The 18,350-nt window shown below is 58.0% G+C and overlaps 2 protein-coding genes across 2 annotated transcripts; both read right to left on the bottom strand.

Moving 5' to 3' along the window:
- Window positions 1-248: 248 nt before the first annotated feature.
- On the bottom strand, window positions 249-16,280 carry KCNH4 (potassium voltage-gated channel subfamily H member 4). Its single transcript, XM_058820500.1, is given in 17 exon segments — window positions 249-686; window positions 772-851; window positions 1,974-2,074; window positions 2,177-2,529; window positions 3,369-3,416; window positions 4,515-4,567; window positions 4,570-4,845; window positions 5,312-5,561; window positions 6,746-6,945; window positions 8,022-8,216; window positions 9,065-9,272; window positions 10,171-10,328; window positions 11,192-11,435; window positions 12,280-12,422; window positions 12,534-12,665; window positions 13,566-13,799; window positions 16,205-16,280. Coding segments are annotated over 17 exon segments (3,189 nt in total).
- A 675-nt stretch (window positions 16,281-16,955) lies between these two features.
- Window positions 16,956-18,290, bottom strand: HCRT (hypocretin neuropeptide precursor). The gene is made up of 2 exons (XM_058820505.1): window positions 18,021-18,290; window positions 16,956-17,457 (listed from the first exon to the last, which is right to left on the bottom strand). The coding sequence occupies exons 1-2, from the start codon at window positions 18,288-18,290 to the stop codon at window positions 17,020-17,022; spliced, it is 708 nt and encodes a 235-aa protein (XP_058676488.1). The 3' UTR covers window positions 16,956-17,019.
- Between the last annotated feature and the right edge of the window lie 60 nt (window positions 18,291-18,350).

The following is an 18,350-nucleotide window of genomic DNA, read 5'->3' as shown; positions in this document are numbered from 1 at the left end:
TCCCGGGCAGGCTCACCCGAAGGGGAGAGCCCCGGTGATCCCCGGGCACGGACCCCCGGAGCGGAAAGATCCGGTGACCCCCGGGCAGGCTCACCCGGAGCGGAGACCCCCAGTGATCCCCGGTATCACGGACCCCGGGCAGGGTCACCCGGAGCGGAGAGCCCCGGTAACCCCCGGGATCACGGCTCCCCGGGCAGGGTTACCGGCAGCGCAGAGCCCCGGTGCGGCTCCCGCCGGTGCCCGCGGGGTCAGTGCGAGCTGGTGGAACCGGACCGGGGCTGCGGGCGGGCGCGACACCAAGCGCCGGCCGAGCAGCCCGGGAAGGAGCGGGCGGAGCGCGGCGGCGGCGGCGGCGGCGGCGGCGGCGGCGGCGGCGGCGGCGGCGGCTGCGAGTCCGAGCCCCGGCGGGGGTCGGGGCCGTCCCCCCGCGGCGGGCGCGGCCCCTCGGTGCCCAGCCCCGGGTGCAGGGCGGCGGCGTGGGCAGAGCGGCTGCGGACCGGGCAGCGCTTGGCCCGGGGGCTGCCGCTGGGCGAGCTGAGCGAGCTGGGCGGCACCGGCGGCGAGGCGGGCACCGGGACGGCGGCGGGCAGGCGGCAGGGACAGGCCGGCAGGTGAGCCCTGAGCAGCTCCATCATGCTCTGCAGCTGCCGGCTGAGGTGAGAAACCTCCTGGTTGAGGTGGGTGATCTGGAAAAGGACACAGAGCGGTGAGCGGCGGCCGGGGCCCGCGGGGTTTTTGGGGACGTGCACCCACCTGTGGGCCCCAGCACACCTCCTGGTTGAGCCTGCTGATGTTCTGCTTTATCTGCTCTGCCTCCATCGCCAGGGCTGGGCCGCCGGGGTCAGTCCCTGCTGGGGAGGAAGCAGACAGAGGTGGCATGTCCTGCCAACCCCCAGGGCTGGCACTTTGGCCTTGCCCAGCAGGCAAACTCAGCATGACCATAGGATGTGTTGGAACTCAGTACATCCCTCCGGGTGTCCAGAGTTGTCAGGACCCCGCTAGGGAGCTCGGAGATCCTTGGCATGCTGCCCAGAACACCTGGGGATTTGATTTTGAGCCTTGGAGTGGGTTACCAACTTTGTATGAGGACATGAAAGTCACACAGGTCTGAATAGTGTAATAACAAGATGATCACAGGGTGAAAATGTAGATTTTAGGATTTTTGGTTATGGGAGTTATGGGGACAAGATGGAGGAACTTGGCCATGTCCAGCCTTTCTCCTTCTTCTTGTTCTCCACTTTCTGCAGTGATGTTGGCACTTTGGGATTGGATTAGAGTAGAAGTGCACTAACACAGGTGATAGGTATTGGGAATTAAGTGTAGATATGTTGTACTTGGTTTGTGGTGTAGAGGGGCAGTCAGAGTGCCTGTGGCTGCCCTGCTGAGCAGATCTCGGCTGGGCAGAAAGAAAATTTTATAGATAAGAATTGATAAACAACTTCAAGACCGAAAAGTGAAGAGTCCAGACTCGTTCTTCTGCCACTCAGGCCAAAGCAGAGACATCCTGCACATCTCGGGGCAGCAATTAACAACCAAAACCCGAGAAGGATGGAGTACCCTGCTCAGCTCAACATGGCTAATAGGAAGAGCAGGCCTGGGTTAAGGTCTGCTAAGGAAAATGGAAGGGGCAATGGGGTTCAGATTGAGATTGCTAGGAGCAAGGCTGGTATTGGGGTTGTGATAAATAAGATTGGGGACGATGTTGATGGATGAATAGGTTCTTTGATTAATAGTTTTACTCTATCTGCTAGAGGTTGTAGGAGCCCGAGAGAGCCAACAATGTTTGGGCCCTTTCGGCCTTGTATATAGCTTAGGATTTTGGGCTGCTGCAATTAAGATTGGAAGGGCATAGGAGAGGGCTATGATGAGGTTGATTAAGAGAGGGTGGTTAGTCATGGGAGATGATTTGAGCTAAGCTAGGGAGAGGATTTGAAGCTCTGAGTTAAATGAACCTGCCACACTCCGGGCAGTACCTGAGCTGGGGGAGTCCCTTGCTGCGCTCGGTGGCTCCGTGCTGAAGCAGAAGGTTTGTGCCTCTGAAGTGCCTCCGTTGTCTTCAATCCCATCCACGACCCTAGAGCAGGAAGGGATGAGGGCTGTCGTGTGTCACCCCCTCTGTGCCACCCCTGAGCAGCCTGGCTGGCACGGATAACCCACCCGCACATCCCCGCCGTACCTGGGGCTGAGGTCGGGCGGGTTGTACGAGTGCAGGGAGGGGATGAGCAGCTTGGCCGGCCTCCTGCCCACACCAGCGCCCCTCTCCCTGTCCCTGCGGCACTGCGGAGAGGGGCTGCGGCTGCCGCGGGCCGGGGCCGGGCAGCTGTGCCGCAGGGCTGAGGCCGGGCACAGCTCATCGCCCAGCAGGCTGCTCAGGGATCCACGGCGCACCGAGCTGCTCAGGGCCGGCAGCAGCAGCTTGCGGCGGGAGCTGCTGGCAGGGGGCTGCTGGAAAACCTCGTCGGGCTCCTCATCATTCTCCACGATGGAGGGAAGGGGCTTCTCCGGGGCAGTGCCGCTCTCCGGACGAGGCTGCGGGAGGGGAGGAGGTCAGGGATTGTTGTGTTGTGATTTCAGGGTTTACCCCAGAACCCGTTCCCTCCTCTGATAATTCCCTGACAGGTGTGTCAGTCACCTCTCCGACCTCTCCCAGCACTGTCTGTCAGTCTTGGAATTCCAGAAGGGAATGTTGAGTGATCGGCAGATTCAAAGGATGCTCTCTACCCCTGGGGGGACATTGGGCCATCCAGGTGTCCTTTGTCCCTTGTACCTAGTTGTTGGCTTTCTACCCCTTCCCTGCCCCTCTCCCCAGGGTTAAAAGGAGCAGCAACCACGGGCTCAGGGAGTTCTGCTGGAGCTGGTGCTGGATTCAGAGGCCTGTGGGCCAGAATAAAGCTCTGGATCCAAACCCTCTGTCAGAACCGACTCCTTTCCTTCACCATCGCCTTAAAGCTTCTCTGCCAGTGGTAAACCCAAGGATCAGACCCTGTTTCAGGGGGAACTTCCATCCCACCACCACCAGAGCTCCTGCAGGCCTGGACTTTTCCCCAACCGCCCAGCCGCAGCACCCAGCCAGCCCAAAGTGTCTGTGGGGTGAAACACCACACACCCAGCCAGCCCAAAGTGTCTGTGGGGTGAAACACCACACACCCAGCCAGCCAAAAGTGTCTGTGGGGTGAAACAGCACACACCCAGCCAGCCCAAAGTGTCTGTGGGGTGAAACACCACAGTGCCGCTGTTTGATTCAACAGCAAGGCCCAGACAAACTCAGGCACATCCCAATGGCTATATTGGCGATATTCCAGTAAGCACTGGTCCCACCACAGCCACCCCTGCCCCATCCTCTCCCATGGCCTTGGTGAGGGACGCACCTGTGGCGCCGGCGGCAGCCTCGGGGACCGGGAGTAGCGGCAGAGCCCCTGCGGGGAGAGCAGACAGTGCTGGCTGAGCTGCAGGAGAGAGACCCTGCCCAGCCCCTGCACAGACCCTGCCCAGCCCCTCAGCCTCTCAGTGCCCTCCCTGGACAGCCAAGCCTTCCCCTGTCACAGACATCTTTAATGGAAAATCCTTTCCTTAGCATTTTTCCTCCTGAGAAGCTGAGAGGCCTCAGGAAAAAATGTAAACAATGGTTATCTGCTGCTGTGGAATGCAACAGGTAGATCTTTGATTAGCCCATGTTGGTTGTTTCTAATTAATGGCCAATCACAATCAGCTGGCTTGGACAGAGAGTCTGAACCACAAACCTTTGTTATCATTCTTTCCTATTCTATTCATAGCTAGCCTTCTAAGGAAATCCTTTCTTCTATTCTTTTAGTATAGTTTTAATATAATATATATCATAAAATAATAAATCAAGCTTTCTGAAACATGGAGTCAGATCCTGAGATCCCTGTGAGCACTGTCACATTCCCCAGCCCCACACAGCTCCAGCCTCCACAGCCCCTCAGCCACTCTCCTTCCTCTGCTGCTGCCATGGAGCTGCCCAATCTGAGTGTCCTGAGGCAGAGCTGCACCCCAAATCCCAGCCCTGGCTCAGCCCTCAGAGCACCAGTTCTGATGGCTGAACTCCCACCAGTGTGGGAGGGTGATGCAGCTGCAGAGCCTGGTGCACACCCCTGGCATTCTCCTCTCTTGGTTTGTTTATGCCCCTCCTGTGTTATGGACCTGGTGGGTCTTTCTAGGGCTGTTTGGGACCTCCTGCACCACCTCCACCAGGCTCAGAGGAAAACTGGGTACCAGGGAGACGCTCCAGAGGAGCTCCAAGCCTCTCTCAGCAGAGCTGGGGGAGGTAAAGTGCAGCAGAGCCATTTCTGCAGCAGAACATCTTCCCCTGGAGCCATCAGCATGATTAACCCACAGCCCCCAGCTGCGTGCTGCAATCCAGGGGGCTTTGCTTTGGCTGTCTATCCAGTTCTCTCCAACCCCATTTTCAGACCTTCCATCTGCCTCATCCTCCTGCACTGCAAAGGCTCTCTCTGCCAATTCCCTGGGTTGCACAGAGCCAGGACAGGACATACCTGCATGCCAGGGTGGCAGAGCTGCAGCCCCTTCCCCAGCCTCGCAACCTGAGTGCACAGACCCCCTTCCAGGACCCTGAGCACAGCAGGGGCTGAGCAGGAGGACACGCACCCACCTCCATCTCGCTGCCCTCGCGCAGGTTGAAGGTCAGGTCCTGGTGGATGTCGGCTGTGAACTTGCTGGCGTACTCGGGGTAGAGCTGCAGCACCTCACAGAGCCCCCGCAGGCCGATGTGCTGCAGGTCACAGTAGGTCAGAGCCTTCACGTCCGCGTTGGTCTTGATCACCTGGTCCGTTCTGCACAGGTCGGCTCCAATCAAATCCCCTTTGCCTGCAGGAGGGGCTGGGCTCAGTGACACGAGCCCCTCGCTGTCACAGACACATCTTTTATGGAAAATCCTTTCCTTAGGATTTTTCCTCCTCAGAAGCTGAGAGGCCTCAGGAACAGAATGTAAACAAATGTAAACAATGGTTATCTGCTGCTGTGGAATGCAACAGGTGCATCTGTGATTGGTCTCGTGTGGTTGTTTCTGATTAATGGTCAGTCACAGGGAGCTGGCTCAGACTCTCTGTCTGAGCCACAAGCCTTTGTTATCATTCTTTTCTTAGCTAGCCTTCTGATGAAATCCTTTCTTCTATCCTTTTACTATAGTTTTAATATAACATATATCATGAAATAATAAATCAAGCCTCCTGAAACATGGAGTCAGATCCCTTCCCTCACCCTAAGAGCCCTGTGAACACGGTCACACCCTCACCCCTCACCCTGGGGCAGAGCCCGCTCCACCTGCCCTCACCCAGGATGGCCAGCACCACGTTGTCCTTCAGCACCTCCAGGGAGCCCGAGCACACGAAGTAGTTGGCCTGCAAGGCGTCGCCCTGGCGCAGCAGGTACTCGCCCGGGGCACAGAAGGAGGTTTTGATGTGCAGGGACAGCGAGCGGAGGCAGCCCCGGCTGGCGGTCTCGAAGATGGGCAGCTGCAGGATGTCCTTGTTGAGGTGCATGGCCACGTCCGCACGCAGCTCGTCGGGGAAGTCGTGGAGCAGCTGCGGACAGAGGAGCCGGGCTGTCACTCTGGTTTTTTAACATTTTCTAAGCCTTCTGATGTTACCGTTCTTATAGCGAGCTTTCTCACACGCTTTCTGTAAGTAATTCATTGTTTTGCATTCCTTTATAGAAGAAGAAAAAGTTAATAGATTGTTAGTTTGTCCAGTGTCATTGGAGAGGTGGCACTGTCACCCTCCAATCCACTGTGACTCTTGGAAAACTATAAATGTTAGAGTCAAAAAATAAACTTCCCTTTTTCTTCACCTTGAGAACAGCAGTGTACGCTTGTGTTCTTTCGTGTCCTATAGCAATGCTGTGGGCATGAGGGGCAGGGAGCAGCTTTCCTGCAGCCCCAGGGGACAGGTTCCCCTCCAGAGTGGGGAATTTTGCTGCTGAGCTGCCCCAGTGTCTCAGCAGAGGTGGACACTGTGGCAATCAGCTGCTTCTGCTCCATATGCCTGTTCCTCTCCCCGTGCTGGCCCCTCCAGCACGACTCTGAGCTGGCCCTGCCAGTGTAGCAGGCTCCAAGCTTGCTATGGCCCCATGGAGGGCTGAGGTTTAATGATAGGAACTGCTGAGTTATGATGAAATAGCAAAATAAGCTCCTGTCTTCCGCCTTTCAGACCCCATCTTATCTCTGTAACCCCATAGGTCACTTTCCCTTAACCCCTGCTATTAGACAAGTTTGGATCCCCTTATACCCTATAAAAAGGGGCTGTTTGAGCCCATTCTGGTTAGAAGAGCCGTCACTGGAACCCTTCACAGACCCCTCAATAAACCCATTGCTGTGGAGCCCCAGGACGTTTTCTTCTCCTCTTTCACATCTGCTTCCCAACTAGCTTGCAAGGTGCCTTAGCAAGCAAAGAACTGGAATCATAAGAGAGCTGATAATCACTAAAGAGCTGATATCCAATAAGCTTGCTAAGGTAGCCACGGCTACCTTACAATATCCAAAGGTGATATGGCTGATATCCATTAAACTTGCTAAGGTAGCCACGGCTATGAGTGGCCTGGGTACTCAGACACTCTGTCCCCGGGAAGGACTGAGCTGTCCAGCTGGTGCTGCCTGCTCAGGAGCAAGATCAGCCCAGCAGGCAATCGGGTTTATGCCAGCCTCATTGCTCCCCCATAAGTGCAGGTCGGGGCTGGAGGATGCCGGCCAAACCCCACCAACACCTCCTACCTCATTGGCATCAATGCCATTGTTCACCGACCAGGTGGTCTGGAAATACTCCAGCATCCTCTGCTTGAGCTGCTGGGGCAGGTGGTGGACGCGGATGAAGTCCTTGAGGTCCTTCATGCGGGTGTGGTAGAGCGAGCGGCGCGAGTACATGCGCTGGATGATGGCCGTGACATTGCCGAACACCACGGCGTGCATCAGCGCTGGGGACAGGAGGGAGGGCACCCTGATTTCTCCTCACAGAGAAAAGCAAGGCACAAAATTCCTCCCAAGAATATTATTCTGGGTTTCACATTCTCTGAACCTCAGAGAAAGGAGAAACAATTCTTATCGTTTGCTGTATTGCGAGTACGTGCGCTGGATGATGGCCGTGACATTGCCGAACACCACGGCGTGCATCAGCGCTGGGGACAGGAGGGAGGGCACCCTGATTTCTCCTCACAGAGAAAAGCAAGGCACAAAATTCCTCCTGAGAATATTATTCTGGGTTTCACATTCTCTGAACCTCAGAGAAAGGGAAAACAATCCTTATCTCATTTGCTATGCCTGTGTTTGTGCCAAAGTAGAATGCAATGCGGAGATTGTTTACCCACAGTGATGGTGTTTTGTTTCCTCGGCCTGTCAGGGCCAGGTGTGTGTGTGTGTCAGGACTGTTGGGTGACAGGCATGAGATTTCTGTGCAGTTGTGTGCAGAGCGACTGCTTGGCAGATTCAGTTTAGATGTAATGTAACATAGTGTAATATAGTATAGAATAATATAGTATAATAAGTCATTAATTAGCTTTCTGATAAGATGGAGTCAGATGCAGCATTCCTTCCCCTTGTCAGGGGCAGGGAATATAGTGTAATATATAGAATATTTATAGTAATTATAATAGTAATAATACAGTATAATACAGTGTAATATAGTACAATATAGTGCAATATAGTGTAATATAGTATAATATAGTGAAATATAGTAATAATATAGTGTAATATAGTAATAGTGTAATATAGTAATAGTGTAATATAATATAATAATATAGTATAATAAAGTAATTAATTAGCCTTCTGATAAGATGGAGTCAGAGGCATCATTCCCTCCCCTCCTTGGGGGTGCCAGCAAAACTATACAGGGCAGGTGTGGGCACAGCACGGGGGAACTGCTCCCCAAACCCAGCCCAGGGCTGTCTCACAGGGCTCTCTCACAACCCCATCACCTCCCCCAGCGCCCTGCCAGGGACACAACCCTCTGGCAGCCCCAGGTGAGCGCCCTGCCCAGCCCTGCTGCCCTCCTCACCCCCAATGAGCATGGTGCAGATGGAGAAGATCTTCTCGGTGTCGGTGTTGGCGCAGACATTCCCAAAGCCCACGCTGGTCAGGCTGCTGAGGGTGAAGTAGAGGGAGGCGATGTAGGCGCTGCGGATGGAGGGGCCCCCCACCGAATTGTTGATGTAGGGAGCCTCCAGCCTCTTGCCCAGCTCGTGCAGCCAGCCTGCCAAGCACAGCCCGTGGTTAGCACTTGCAGGAACCAGCTGAGAGAGCTGCAGCCCTGAATCTGCTGCCCCATAGCACAGGGGGGATCCCAGTGCCCCGAGCACACCCTGTCGCAGACATTTTTTATGGAAAATCCTTTCCTTAGGATTTTTCCTCCTGAGAAGCTGAGAGGCCTCAGGAACAAAATGTAAACAATGGTTATCTGCTGCTGTGGAATGCAACAGGTGGATCTGTGATTGGCCCATGTTGGATGTTTCTAATTAATGGCCAATCACAGCCCAGCTGGCTCAGACGCAGAGCCAAGCCACAAACCTTTGTTATCATTCTTTCTTATTCTATTCTTAGCTAGCCTTCTGATGAAACCTTTTCTTCTATTCTTTTAGTATAGTTTTAATGCAATATATATAATAAAATAATAAATCAAGCCTTCTGAAACATGGAGTCAGATCCTCGTCTCTTCCCTCATCCAAGAACCCCTGTGAACACGGTCACAACGCCCCTTGCCCAGCTCCTGCAGCCAGCATGCCAAGCACAGCCCAGGGTTAGCACTTGCAGGAGTGCTGCACCCCTGGATCTGCTGCCCCACAGCACAGGGGGGATCCCAGTGCCCCCAGCTCCTGCAGCCAGCCTGCCAAGCATAGCCTGGGGTTGGCACTTGCAGGAGTGCTGCACCCCTGGATCTGCTGCCCCACAGCACAGGGGGGATCCCAGTGCCCCCAGCTCCTGCAGCCAGCCTGCCAAGCCTAGCCTGGGGTTGGCACTTTCAGGAGTGCTGCACCTCTGGATCCTCTGCCCCACAGCACAAGGGGGATCCCAATGCCCCGAGCTGCCCCAGCCCTCACTCACCGATGTCCCAGGTGCGCGGGTCGTTGCTCTCCAGCTCCTGGCGGCCAATGACGTACCAGATGCAGGCCATCCAGTGGGCCAGCAGGGCAAACATGGACATGAGCAGCGTGAGCACCATGGCGCTGTACTGCGAGTAGCGGTCCAGCTTCTGCAGCAGCCGCAGCAGCCGCAGCAGCCGCACCGTCTTCAGCAGGTGAACCAGCGAGGTCTGGGGGGCAGGCAGGGAGGGGAACCGGGGGTAGCTGCAGGCAGGGAGGAAAAGGGACCCCAACACCACCCTTTGTGACCCCCACAGCTGCCAGGAGGGTGATGGGGAGCAGGGCAAGACAGAGGCAGCTCATCCCCAGTCAGCCTTGCAGCCCCGTGCCCAACACCCAGCAGGCAGCCAGGGTCGTGTGTTGTGGTGTGATCTCAGGGTTTGCCTCAGATACCCCGGGTCCCTCCCCTGATAATTCCCTGCCAGGTGTGTCAGCCACCTCTCCTTTCCCCTCCCATCACTGTCTGTCAGTCCTGCCATTCCAGAAGGGAATGTTGAGTGATTGGCAGATTCAAAGGATGCTCTCTACCCCTGGGGGACATTGGGCCATCCAGGTGTCCTTTGTCCCTTTTGACTCCCCCCCTACCTGGTTGGTGGCTCCCTACCCCTTCCCTGCCCCTCTCCCCGGGGTTCAAAGGGGCAGCAACCACAGGACAGGGAGTTCTGTTGGAGCTGGTGCTGGATTCAGAGGCCTGTGGGCCAGAATAAAGCTCTGCATCCAAACCCTCCATCAGAACAACTCCTTTTCCTTCATCATCACCTTAAAGCTTCTCCAGCAAAGGTAAACATGAGCTCCTGCAAGCCTGGACTTGTCTCCAAGTGCCCAGCTGCAGGATCAAGCTAGCCAAAGGTGTCTCTGAGGTGAAATCACCACATTGCCGGTATTTGCTTCAGCAGCAAGGGCCAGACAAGCCCAAGCACATCCTGTCTGGCCATATTGGTAATTATTCCAATAATTGTGGCTTGTCAGGGCACCGAGTATCCCCAGGAGATGTGGGTGTTGGAGAGGGGCAGGGAGGAGGGCAGCAGCTTTGCTGTCGAGGGCTGTGTTTGTGCCAGCAGCACTCACCACAGTCACGTTGAAGATGTAGAGCAGATCGAAGGGCAGAGCAGCAATCAGATCCACAAAGAACCAGGTGGCCACGTAGTGGATGCAGATGGAGCGAGGGTCATACACAACCTGGCCCGACTGGCTGACGTACGTTGTCCGGAAGTTGAGGATGATATCTGCCCCAGGAGAGCAGGAGCAGCCCTCACCACCCCTCCTGTGGCTGGCAGAGCTGAGCCAGCATCCACTGGTGTCACTTCTGGTGTGCCCAGGACCAACAGCAGGGGCACAGCAATCCCATCTCCCTCTTGTTCCAGATTGCAAGGCAAGATGTGTTCTATTGCCAGCTGTATGGCAGCTGTCTTTTGTCAAGTGGGCAGTTTGCCTTATCTCTCTCTCAGTGATCATAATCACTCCTCCGTCCAGGGACACATCTGCTGATAACAGCTATTGAATGTCACTGCATGGCTGACAAGAACTACAGCATCCCATTGGGAGATGTGAGCCCAGAGGGAGGAGCCAAGCATTCCTGCCTGGATATAATCTGGAGATTCTGGAACACCAGCACGGCTTCTCCACTGGATTCCCCAGAGGAGCAACAGCTGCCACTGGATCATCAGAGGAAGAGACTGCACCTTTCTCCAGGATCCCTGCTCCAGCAGAACCACCCCTGACACTGCAGGAGGGCTCAGCCACAATTCCAATGGGACTGATACCAACACTCTGACCCACAGGGTGTCAGGTTGGATTCTGACTCTGCAGTGTTGTTCTAGTGTACTGCATTGTTTATTTTATCCTTTTATTTTCTTCCCTGTTAAAGAGGTCTTGTTTTCTATTCCCATAATTTTGTTGCCTGAGCGCCCCTTAATTTAAAATTTATACCAATTCGGAGGGGGCGATTAATTTTCAAAAAAATTCATTTTCTCGATTTCAGGGGAGGCTCCTGCCTTCCTTAGCCTGTCTTTCCAAACCAAGACACCTCTCCATCACCCCTGATCCCTGCCCCACCTGTCCTGTACCCCGGATCAGTGCTCAGACCTACCGAGGATGAAGAGCATCTCCACGGCAATGTCGCTGACGATGGTGCTGCGAGCAGCTGACAGACTGTCCTCTGTGCCCGTGAAGCAGACGTTGTAGGGGACAGTGATAGCCACGTAGAAGGTGGCCAGCAGGATCAGCCAGTCCCAGAGAGCCTTGAAGATGCTGTAGTGGAGCAGGATGAAGCGGGATTTCTGCACCGAGGCCACCTTGTACTCGGGGACGGACGGCTTGTTCTCAAACACGTTCTGCAGGGGCAAACATGGGGTGGGACAGGGGTCATCCCACACGAGGAGTGAAGCCCACCACAGCCACTCCTTCCCCTGAGTCCTGCCAGCCAGCTGGCACCCCTGATGCCAGGGTGATGATGCCCTTTTCCTGCACTGATCACCCTCAGGGATGGGCACAAAACCCCTGATTACAGCACATCAATTAATGCAATGTCATTGCTATTAACAGCAATCCCCTGGCAATGCCAGCTGCTGCCTGGAACCATCTCAGGTGCCAACTCACTTGCTGGGGCAAAGGTGAGGGCAGAGCCAGGGTCATCCCACCCAAATCCCCAAAATTCAAGAGTGGTGCACCGCTATCCTTTGCCTGCTCATCAGCTCTCAGACCCTCTCTCTGGCCCCACAACTGCAGGTGGTGCCCTGTACTGGGCACATCAGCTGTGCAAAGGGGCTGGCACAGGGCTGTGCCCCATCTGGCAGCTGCACAGCTCTGGCACCCTGGTAACAGCACTCCCCAGAGCCAGTGTGGCTGTGCTCAGAGCCAGCACTGGGGTTTCCTGACAGTGAATACATGAGGAGAGGCACAGCTCTGCCAGGGCTGCCAGCTCTGCTGCCTCAACAAGCAGCTCTGGGCACCCACTGGGTTCTCCTGCTGCCAAGCAAACACAAGTGCAGCCTGGGTACAACGTGCCTGCCAGAGCTGGGGGGAATTTCAGTGCTTGGCAGGCCAGGCAGAGACGTGCATGGGAACAGCATCCCAGTGAGGCTGGGCTCTGCTCTCAGGAGAGCTGCTACACTGCCAGCTCACCACAGCTCCAGCATGGGAGGCACTGGGCAAAACTGGGGGTCCTCGGGTCCTTACACGGTTGATTTTCATCTCTCCACGGTCCCTGCGGGCAAACTGGCTGCTGAGCTGGTGCAGCATGGTCCGGCCATGCCTCCGTGCAGCCCTCAGGTGAGAGCTGCCAGGCTTCTTGCTCCTCTGCTTCTCACTCGTCTGCTTCTCTGCAGTGAACAAGGCATGCTGAGTCAGTGCTGTTCCCCACCAGGGAACAGGGAGCCCCTTTGCTATGTGCCCACTCCACACTCTGCTCCCATTCTGCAGCCATAGCTCACCCTCCTTCTTGTCACCAGGGCAGCTCCTGCCTCGGCTCTCTGTGATGTCCTTGAAGGAGAAGAGGAAGAGCACCACCTCTCCCTTTTCGTTCTTGATGGGCATGATGTCCAGCAGGCACCAGAAGGCAGCTCCTGGGTGCAGGAGAGAGTTGGTGAGGGCAGGGGCAGCTCCCTCACTGCTCAGCAGCTTCTCCCAGGCCATGTGTTCCAGATTGCAAGGCAAGATGTGTTCTATTGCCAGCTGTATGGCAGCTGTCTTTTGTCAAGTGGGTAGTTTTCCTTATCTCTCTCTCAGTGATCATAATCACTCCTCCCTCCAAGGAGACATCTGCTGATAACAGCTATTGAATGTCCCTGCATGGCTGATAAGAACTACAGCATCCCATTGGGAGATGTGAGCCCAGAGGGAGGAGCCAAGCATTGCTGCCTGGATATAATCTGGAGATTCTGGAACCTCAGCCAAGCATTCCTGCCTGGGTATAATCTGGAGATTCTGGAACCTCAGCCAAGCATTCCTGCCTGGGTATAATCTGGAGATTCTGGACACCAGCAGAGCTTCTCCACTGGATTTCCCAGAGCACCAGCTGCCTCTTCTTCCCCTGGATCATCAGAGGAAGAGACTGCACCTTTCTCCAGTATCCCTGCTCCAGCAGAACCACCCCTGACACTGCAGGAGGGCTCAGCCACAATTCCAATGGGACTGCCGCCAACACCCTGACCCACAGGGTGTCAGGTTGGGTTCTGACTCTGGCAGTGTTGGTTTAGTTCACTGCATTGTTTATTTTATCCTTTTATTTTCTTCCCTATTGAAGAACTGTTATTTCCTGCTCCCATATTTTTTGCCTGAGAGCCCTTAACTTAAAATATATAGCAAATCAGAGGGGTGGGGAGGGTTCACATTCTCCATTTCAGGGGAGGCTCCTGCCTTCCTCAGCACACTCCTTTCTTTCCAAACCAAGACACCACAAGACCACAACGAGGCCAAATTCCATCTGGAGCTGTGGCCCGTACCCAGCCCCACGTGCCACTCACCACTCTTTTTGTAGAAGCAGACCTCAGTCTGGTACTCCTGCCTGCTGTCCAGGGCCTTCTCGATGCCCTGCAGGGCGGACTCGCTGGTGTCAGCCCCGCAGAGGAAGCGGCAGCTGCAGTTCTTCTGCATGACCTCGGTGCGCGCGAAGCCGGTGAGGTCGCAGAAGCCATCGGAGCAGTACACGATGGGGAAGCCACAGCGGCCCTGAGCGTTGGCCAGGATGAAGTTGCTGTCTGAAAGGAGACACAGCTGCCCCCAAGGCCTTGGGGCCACCTCAGGGGGCACAAACAGCAGCACAGCACTCCCAGCCCTGCTCTGGGAGGTGAAGCCAGAGCTCCATGTGGCTGCTGGTTGTCCCTAGCTGCTCCCAGAGCTTGTTCACCCCCTGCCCAGCCCAGCAGGACCCCGGCCCCGTGCAGTGGAAGGGGAAGGAGGCTGGATGTGTCTCTGGCCCCCATCACCCACGCGAGGCAGCTCACGCCTCCCCCTCACCATCTGCCACTCTGCCAGGGCTCAGGCAGCTTAGTGGGAGCAGCAGCTCCCAGCTGGGCGTGCCCAGCCCAGGGGTGCCCAGCTGTGGCGCTGAGATCCCCAGAGGTGTGGGGTGCTGAGAAACCAGCTGAAAGCGTGGGAGAAAAACCATCAAGGGGCAGTGCCAGAGATGAACTGCAGCATCCTCATCCTCTCAGCAGCACAGAGAGTCCCCAGCATTACCCAGCCCTGGTGGTGGGAGGTGGCACCAGCTACAGCAAAGTGCTGCCAGCCCCATGCCCTGCCCAGTCACAGAGGAGCTGTTCTGCCCCCCAGCCCTGCCCCACAGTGGGGCAGAGGGGCTCATGTTAGCAGGGTGCCAACGGAGTGGGTGTGCAGCTGGCATGGACTGTGGTGGAACCAGGGTCAGATCAGGGTATTCCCAGCCCCAAATTGTTCTCTGGTTCTGCCCAGCACAGAACCTTTGCATCACACAGCCAGGATCAGGTGGATGTGCTCTGCCCCTTTCACAGAGGAAATGAGCCCACGGTGATGCCAGCACCTGCACAGCTCGGGCAGAGTGGTGCCAGGTGGGTGTGCTCTGGCCCTTTCACAGAGGAAAGGAACCCACAGTGATGACAGCACCTGCACAGCACGCGCAGAGTGGTGCCAGGGCCAGGCAAAGCAGCAAGAGGCTGTGGGAGGGAGGGGAGGCATCCCCAGGAAACCCTGCCTTTGGAGGTGCCGTGGGGCCACCACAGCACAGCTCAGCCCAGGATTAGCTGGGAGAAGCAAAAATAGCCTGAAGCTGTGACTAAGGCCAGATTTTGGCTCTGGGAAGCCGGGATTATGGTGATATCCAGGATGTGTTATTAGAACAGAAAACAAGGGTTTGCATTTGGGAGTGGCTGGCTGAGCTGGAGGATGTGGCCCTGGCAGGCTGGCAGACCCCAGCCATGGTGGGCACTGTGCCTGGTTGGGTGTCCCAGGGCCCAGAGCTGCAGCTGCCTGGCACAGGCAGGGTTAACTCCCCACGGAGTATCAGTGCCCTAAACCCCTCTCCATGGCAGATAAAGCCGATAAGAGGCACATCAAAGCCACAAAGCCCCGCACTGTTTAAAAGTGCCCGGCAGAGTTGGTTGGGCAGCTTTGGACAGGAGACTGCCAGGGCACTGCAGGCAATGCCAGGCTCTCTGGGGCAAATTCCCAAGGTTTTGGTCCTGGTATTGCAGGCAGCTTCCCTTGGAGACCCTGATCCATGAGCTCTGCCCCTCTGGAGGGACAGTGGGATTAGCATCAGGAGGCACAGGTGGCTCTGCCCTGTCCCCTCCAAGCACAGCTCAGTAAGAGAAGGGGAACTGAGATTTCTCACACATTGCAGCCCCAAGGGTAACATCTCAAATTTCAGCTTCCCTGGGTAAATGACCCCATGCACCACCAGGGCTGTGTCACTCCAGGCTCGGAGGCATGGCAGCATGGCAGCAAACACATGCTCAGGGTGCTCTGAGTGCCTCCACAGTGCCCTGCGAGTTGGCTGCAAGCTCCCAGTGCCATCTCCATGCCAGTCACTCCCAGCAAGGGAGGAGATGCTCAGCCTGGCAGGCAGCTGGCCCGGGATACCCCTGCTGCAGGTGTTTTTGAAGGAAAGCTGAGATCAGTCATGAACACTGCCCATCCCTGGGTGGCTTCATGGTGCCAGCAGTGCTGGTGGCATGTGGCACCGGGTATCACCCATCCTGGCTTCAACCCATCCCGGCTTCAACCCATCCCGGCCCGGCACATGGACACCGAGAGCAGCTCAGCGCCCGGGGACACCGGCACTGCCCGGGCACGGGAGGAGGGCCTGGGGATCCCGGGTCGGGGATCTGGGGGATGGATCCCTGGGTCATCCCGGGCGTGTTGGGACCGACCGTTCCCTCTCCGGTGCTCCCGCAGGCACCGGGATCTGTCCCTGGTGCTGAGCGGCACCGGGGGCGGCCCGGGACACGGGCACGGGAGTACCGGAGCACCGAGCCCAATACGGGACCGTCCCGTACAGCGCGTGGGTGGCCGAGCACCGGGTCAGCGGTGCCGGGCGCTCCCCGTCCCGTTCCCGTCTCCTGCCGAGCACCGGTTTCCCCCACCCGGTTCCCCCCACGGCCCCTCCCCGGTCCCGTCGCAGCCCTACGTGTGCCATCGAAGCGGGTGGCGATGGTGTCCAGGAAGGTGTTCTGCGGCGCCAGCAGCCCCTTCATCACCGGCATCGTCCCGCCCCACCGGCCGGCCCGGCCCGCCCCACCGGCCGGGCTGCCTCCGCCGCCCCCGGGCCCTCCGCAGCACCGCGGGCTGATCCCGGCCCGCCCGGGGCTACCGCCCCGCCCCCGCCCCGCCCCGCCACCGGGAGGGGCCTCGGCACCGTCGGGCACCCGCGGGCACGGCGGGCTGGCCCGGGGGCGCTCGGGGTTGGTGGCACCGGGAGCCGCCCGGTCTCGGGAGCCGCTCAGCCCCGGCCCTGTCGGGTGCGCGGGGGCTGCAGACGGAGCGGAACGCGCCGCACCTCGGGTAAACTCTGTCCTGGCACCGCGCACGGGCACACACCGGGGCAGCGCCGCGGCTAGCGCTTCAGGAGCCCAGTCCCAGCCCGCGGAGGAAGCAACTCGCTCCGGCACCGAGCTGTGCCCGCACCGAGCTGTGCCCGCACCGAGCTGCCCTCACACCGAGCTGTGCCCGCACCGAGCTGTGCCCGCACCGAGCTCCCCTCACACCGAGCTGTGCCCGCACCGAGCTGTGCCCACACCGAGCTGTCCCCGCACCGAGCTGTGCCCGCCCGACCCTCCCCAGAGACACAGCAGAGCCGGCTGACATCAGGCTACCATTTATTGTAAAAGGCCGCGGTGCCCGCGGTGCCCTGAGCAGGCTGGGCCAGGGCCAGGGCAGGGAGGAGGTATCTAAAAGTGCTATTTACACCGAGCTCGGCTGTGTGTCCCGCTGCCCCCATCCCATTCAATAAAAGCTCCTTGCAGCTCCCTGGCTGGCGCTCAGGTCCTTCCCTGAGTGTCCCTGGCACTCCCTGGGGCTCTCAGGGCTGGTGGCAGCGCCCCGTGGCACCGCTGTGGGCTGGGTGACCGTGCCCGCAGGGCAGCCCAACGCATCGGGGCAGGCGGTGCCCGAGGGCTGCCCGCGCTTGCCCATGGTGAGGATGCCCGCAGCGTGGTTGCCGGAGCCGTGGAGCAGGCGGTAGAGGCGGCTCTGGAAAGCCAGGGGGACGCTCTTCCTCTTGCCCAGCGTGAGGATGCCGGCGGCGTGGTTGCCCATGCCGTGCAGGAGGTCGTAGACGCGGCAGGAGCAGGTTTTCTGCCGGCAGCAGTGGGGCAGGTTCTGCCGGGCAGCGGCCAGGGAGCAGAGCAGGAGCAGCAGCAGGAGGCAGGCAGCTCGCTGGGGCTGCCAGAGAACGGGCAGCGTTAGGGCAGTGACAGTGACAGGGCAGGGATGGGGACTGCCCGACCCACGACTGTCCCCTCTCTGCGGTGTTCAACTGCCCCCCGCCCTCCTGCCTCAGCCCCACACCCGAGGTGCACCTGGAGCCTCGCCCTTCACTGCCCTGCACCTCACCTGTGTCCCAGCCAGATGTGGGTGTGCTCACCATATCCCTGCTCTGCACCTCACCCGTGTCCAGCCAGATGTGGGTGTGCTCACCCTTCACTGCCCTGCACCTCACCCGTGTCCAGCCAGATGTGGGTGTGCTCACTGCACCCCTGCCCTGCTCCAGCTCACAAACTCCCTCCTCTCACTGCCCAGTGCTACAGGACAAGCCCTGAAAGCACCCATGCTGCGGGAATTGCACGCCCAGCTCCCTCCCGAGCATTCCCCCCATCAGTCAGGGATTCCCAGGGATTTGCTGCACACTCGGAGCTTCCCAAGAAACCAGCCAGGCCCTCCCACGCCCCCAGCCCAACATCCTGACCTCCCACCCAACCCCAGGGGCTGCAGCCCCCCAGCCCCACCTTGCTGTTGGGCACCTCCATCCTTGCTGGGGTCTTCATGTGGCCGAGCAGCTCTGGGGCATGTCCCATCGGCAGCACAGCACCCCGCACTGCCACCGCCCCTTTATAGGGCCCGGCACAATGGGGCTGCCAAAAATACCTGGGCCAGCGGGAGCAGCGGGTGTCCGGGAGACGCGGTAGCCCGGAGACCATGCAGGCCTTTCCCCTCATTTGCAGCTCCCCATTGTCAGGGTGCTCACTGCAAGGGGTGCCTGGCACTAATGAGGCCATAATTGCCCACGGGCTGTGCTGCTGGGCTGGCACAAAGGGGTGAAGGTCAGCGCTGGCCGC

This window comes from Ammospiza caudacuta, chromosome 27 (assembly GCF_027887145.1).
Source record: "Ammospiza caudacuta isolate bAmmCau1 chromosome 27, bAmmCau1.pri, whole genome shotgun sequence".
NCBI classification, from domain to species: Eukaryota; Metazoa; Chordata; class Aves; order Passeriformes; family Passerellidae; genus Ammospiza; species Ammospiza caudacuta.
The sequence above is the reverse complement of the archived record's forward strand: the minus strand, read 5'-3'. Positions and strand labels throughout refer to the sequence as shown.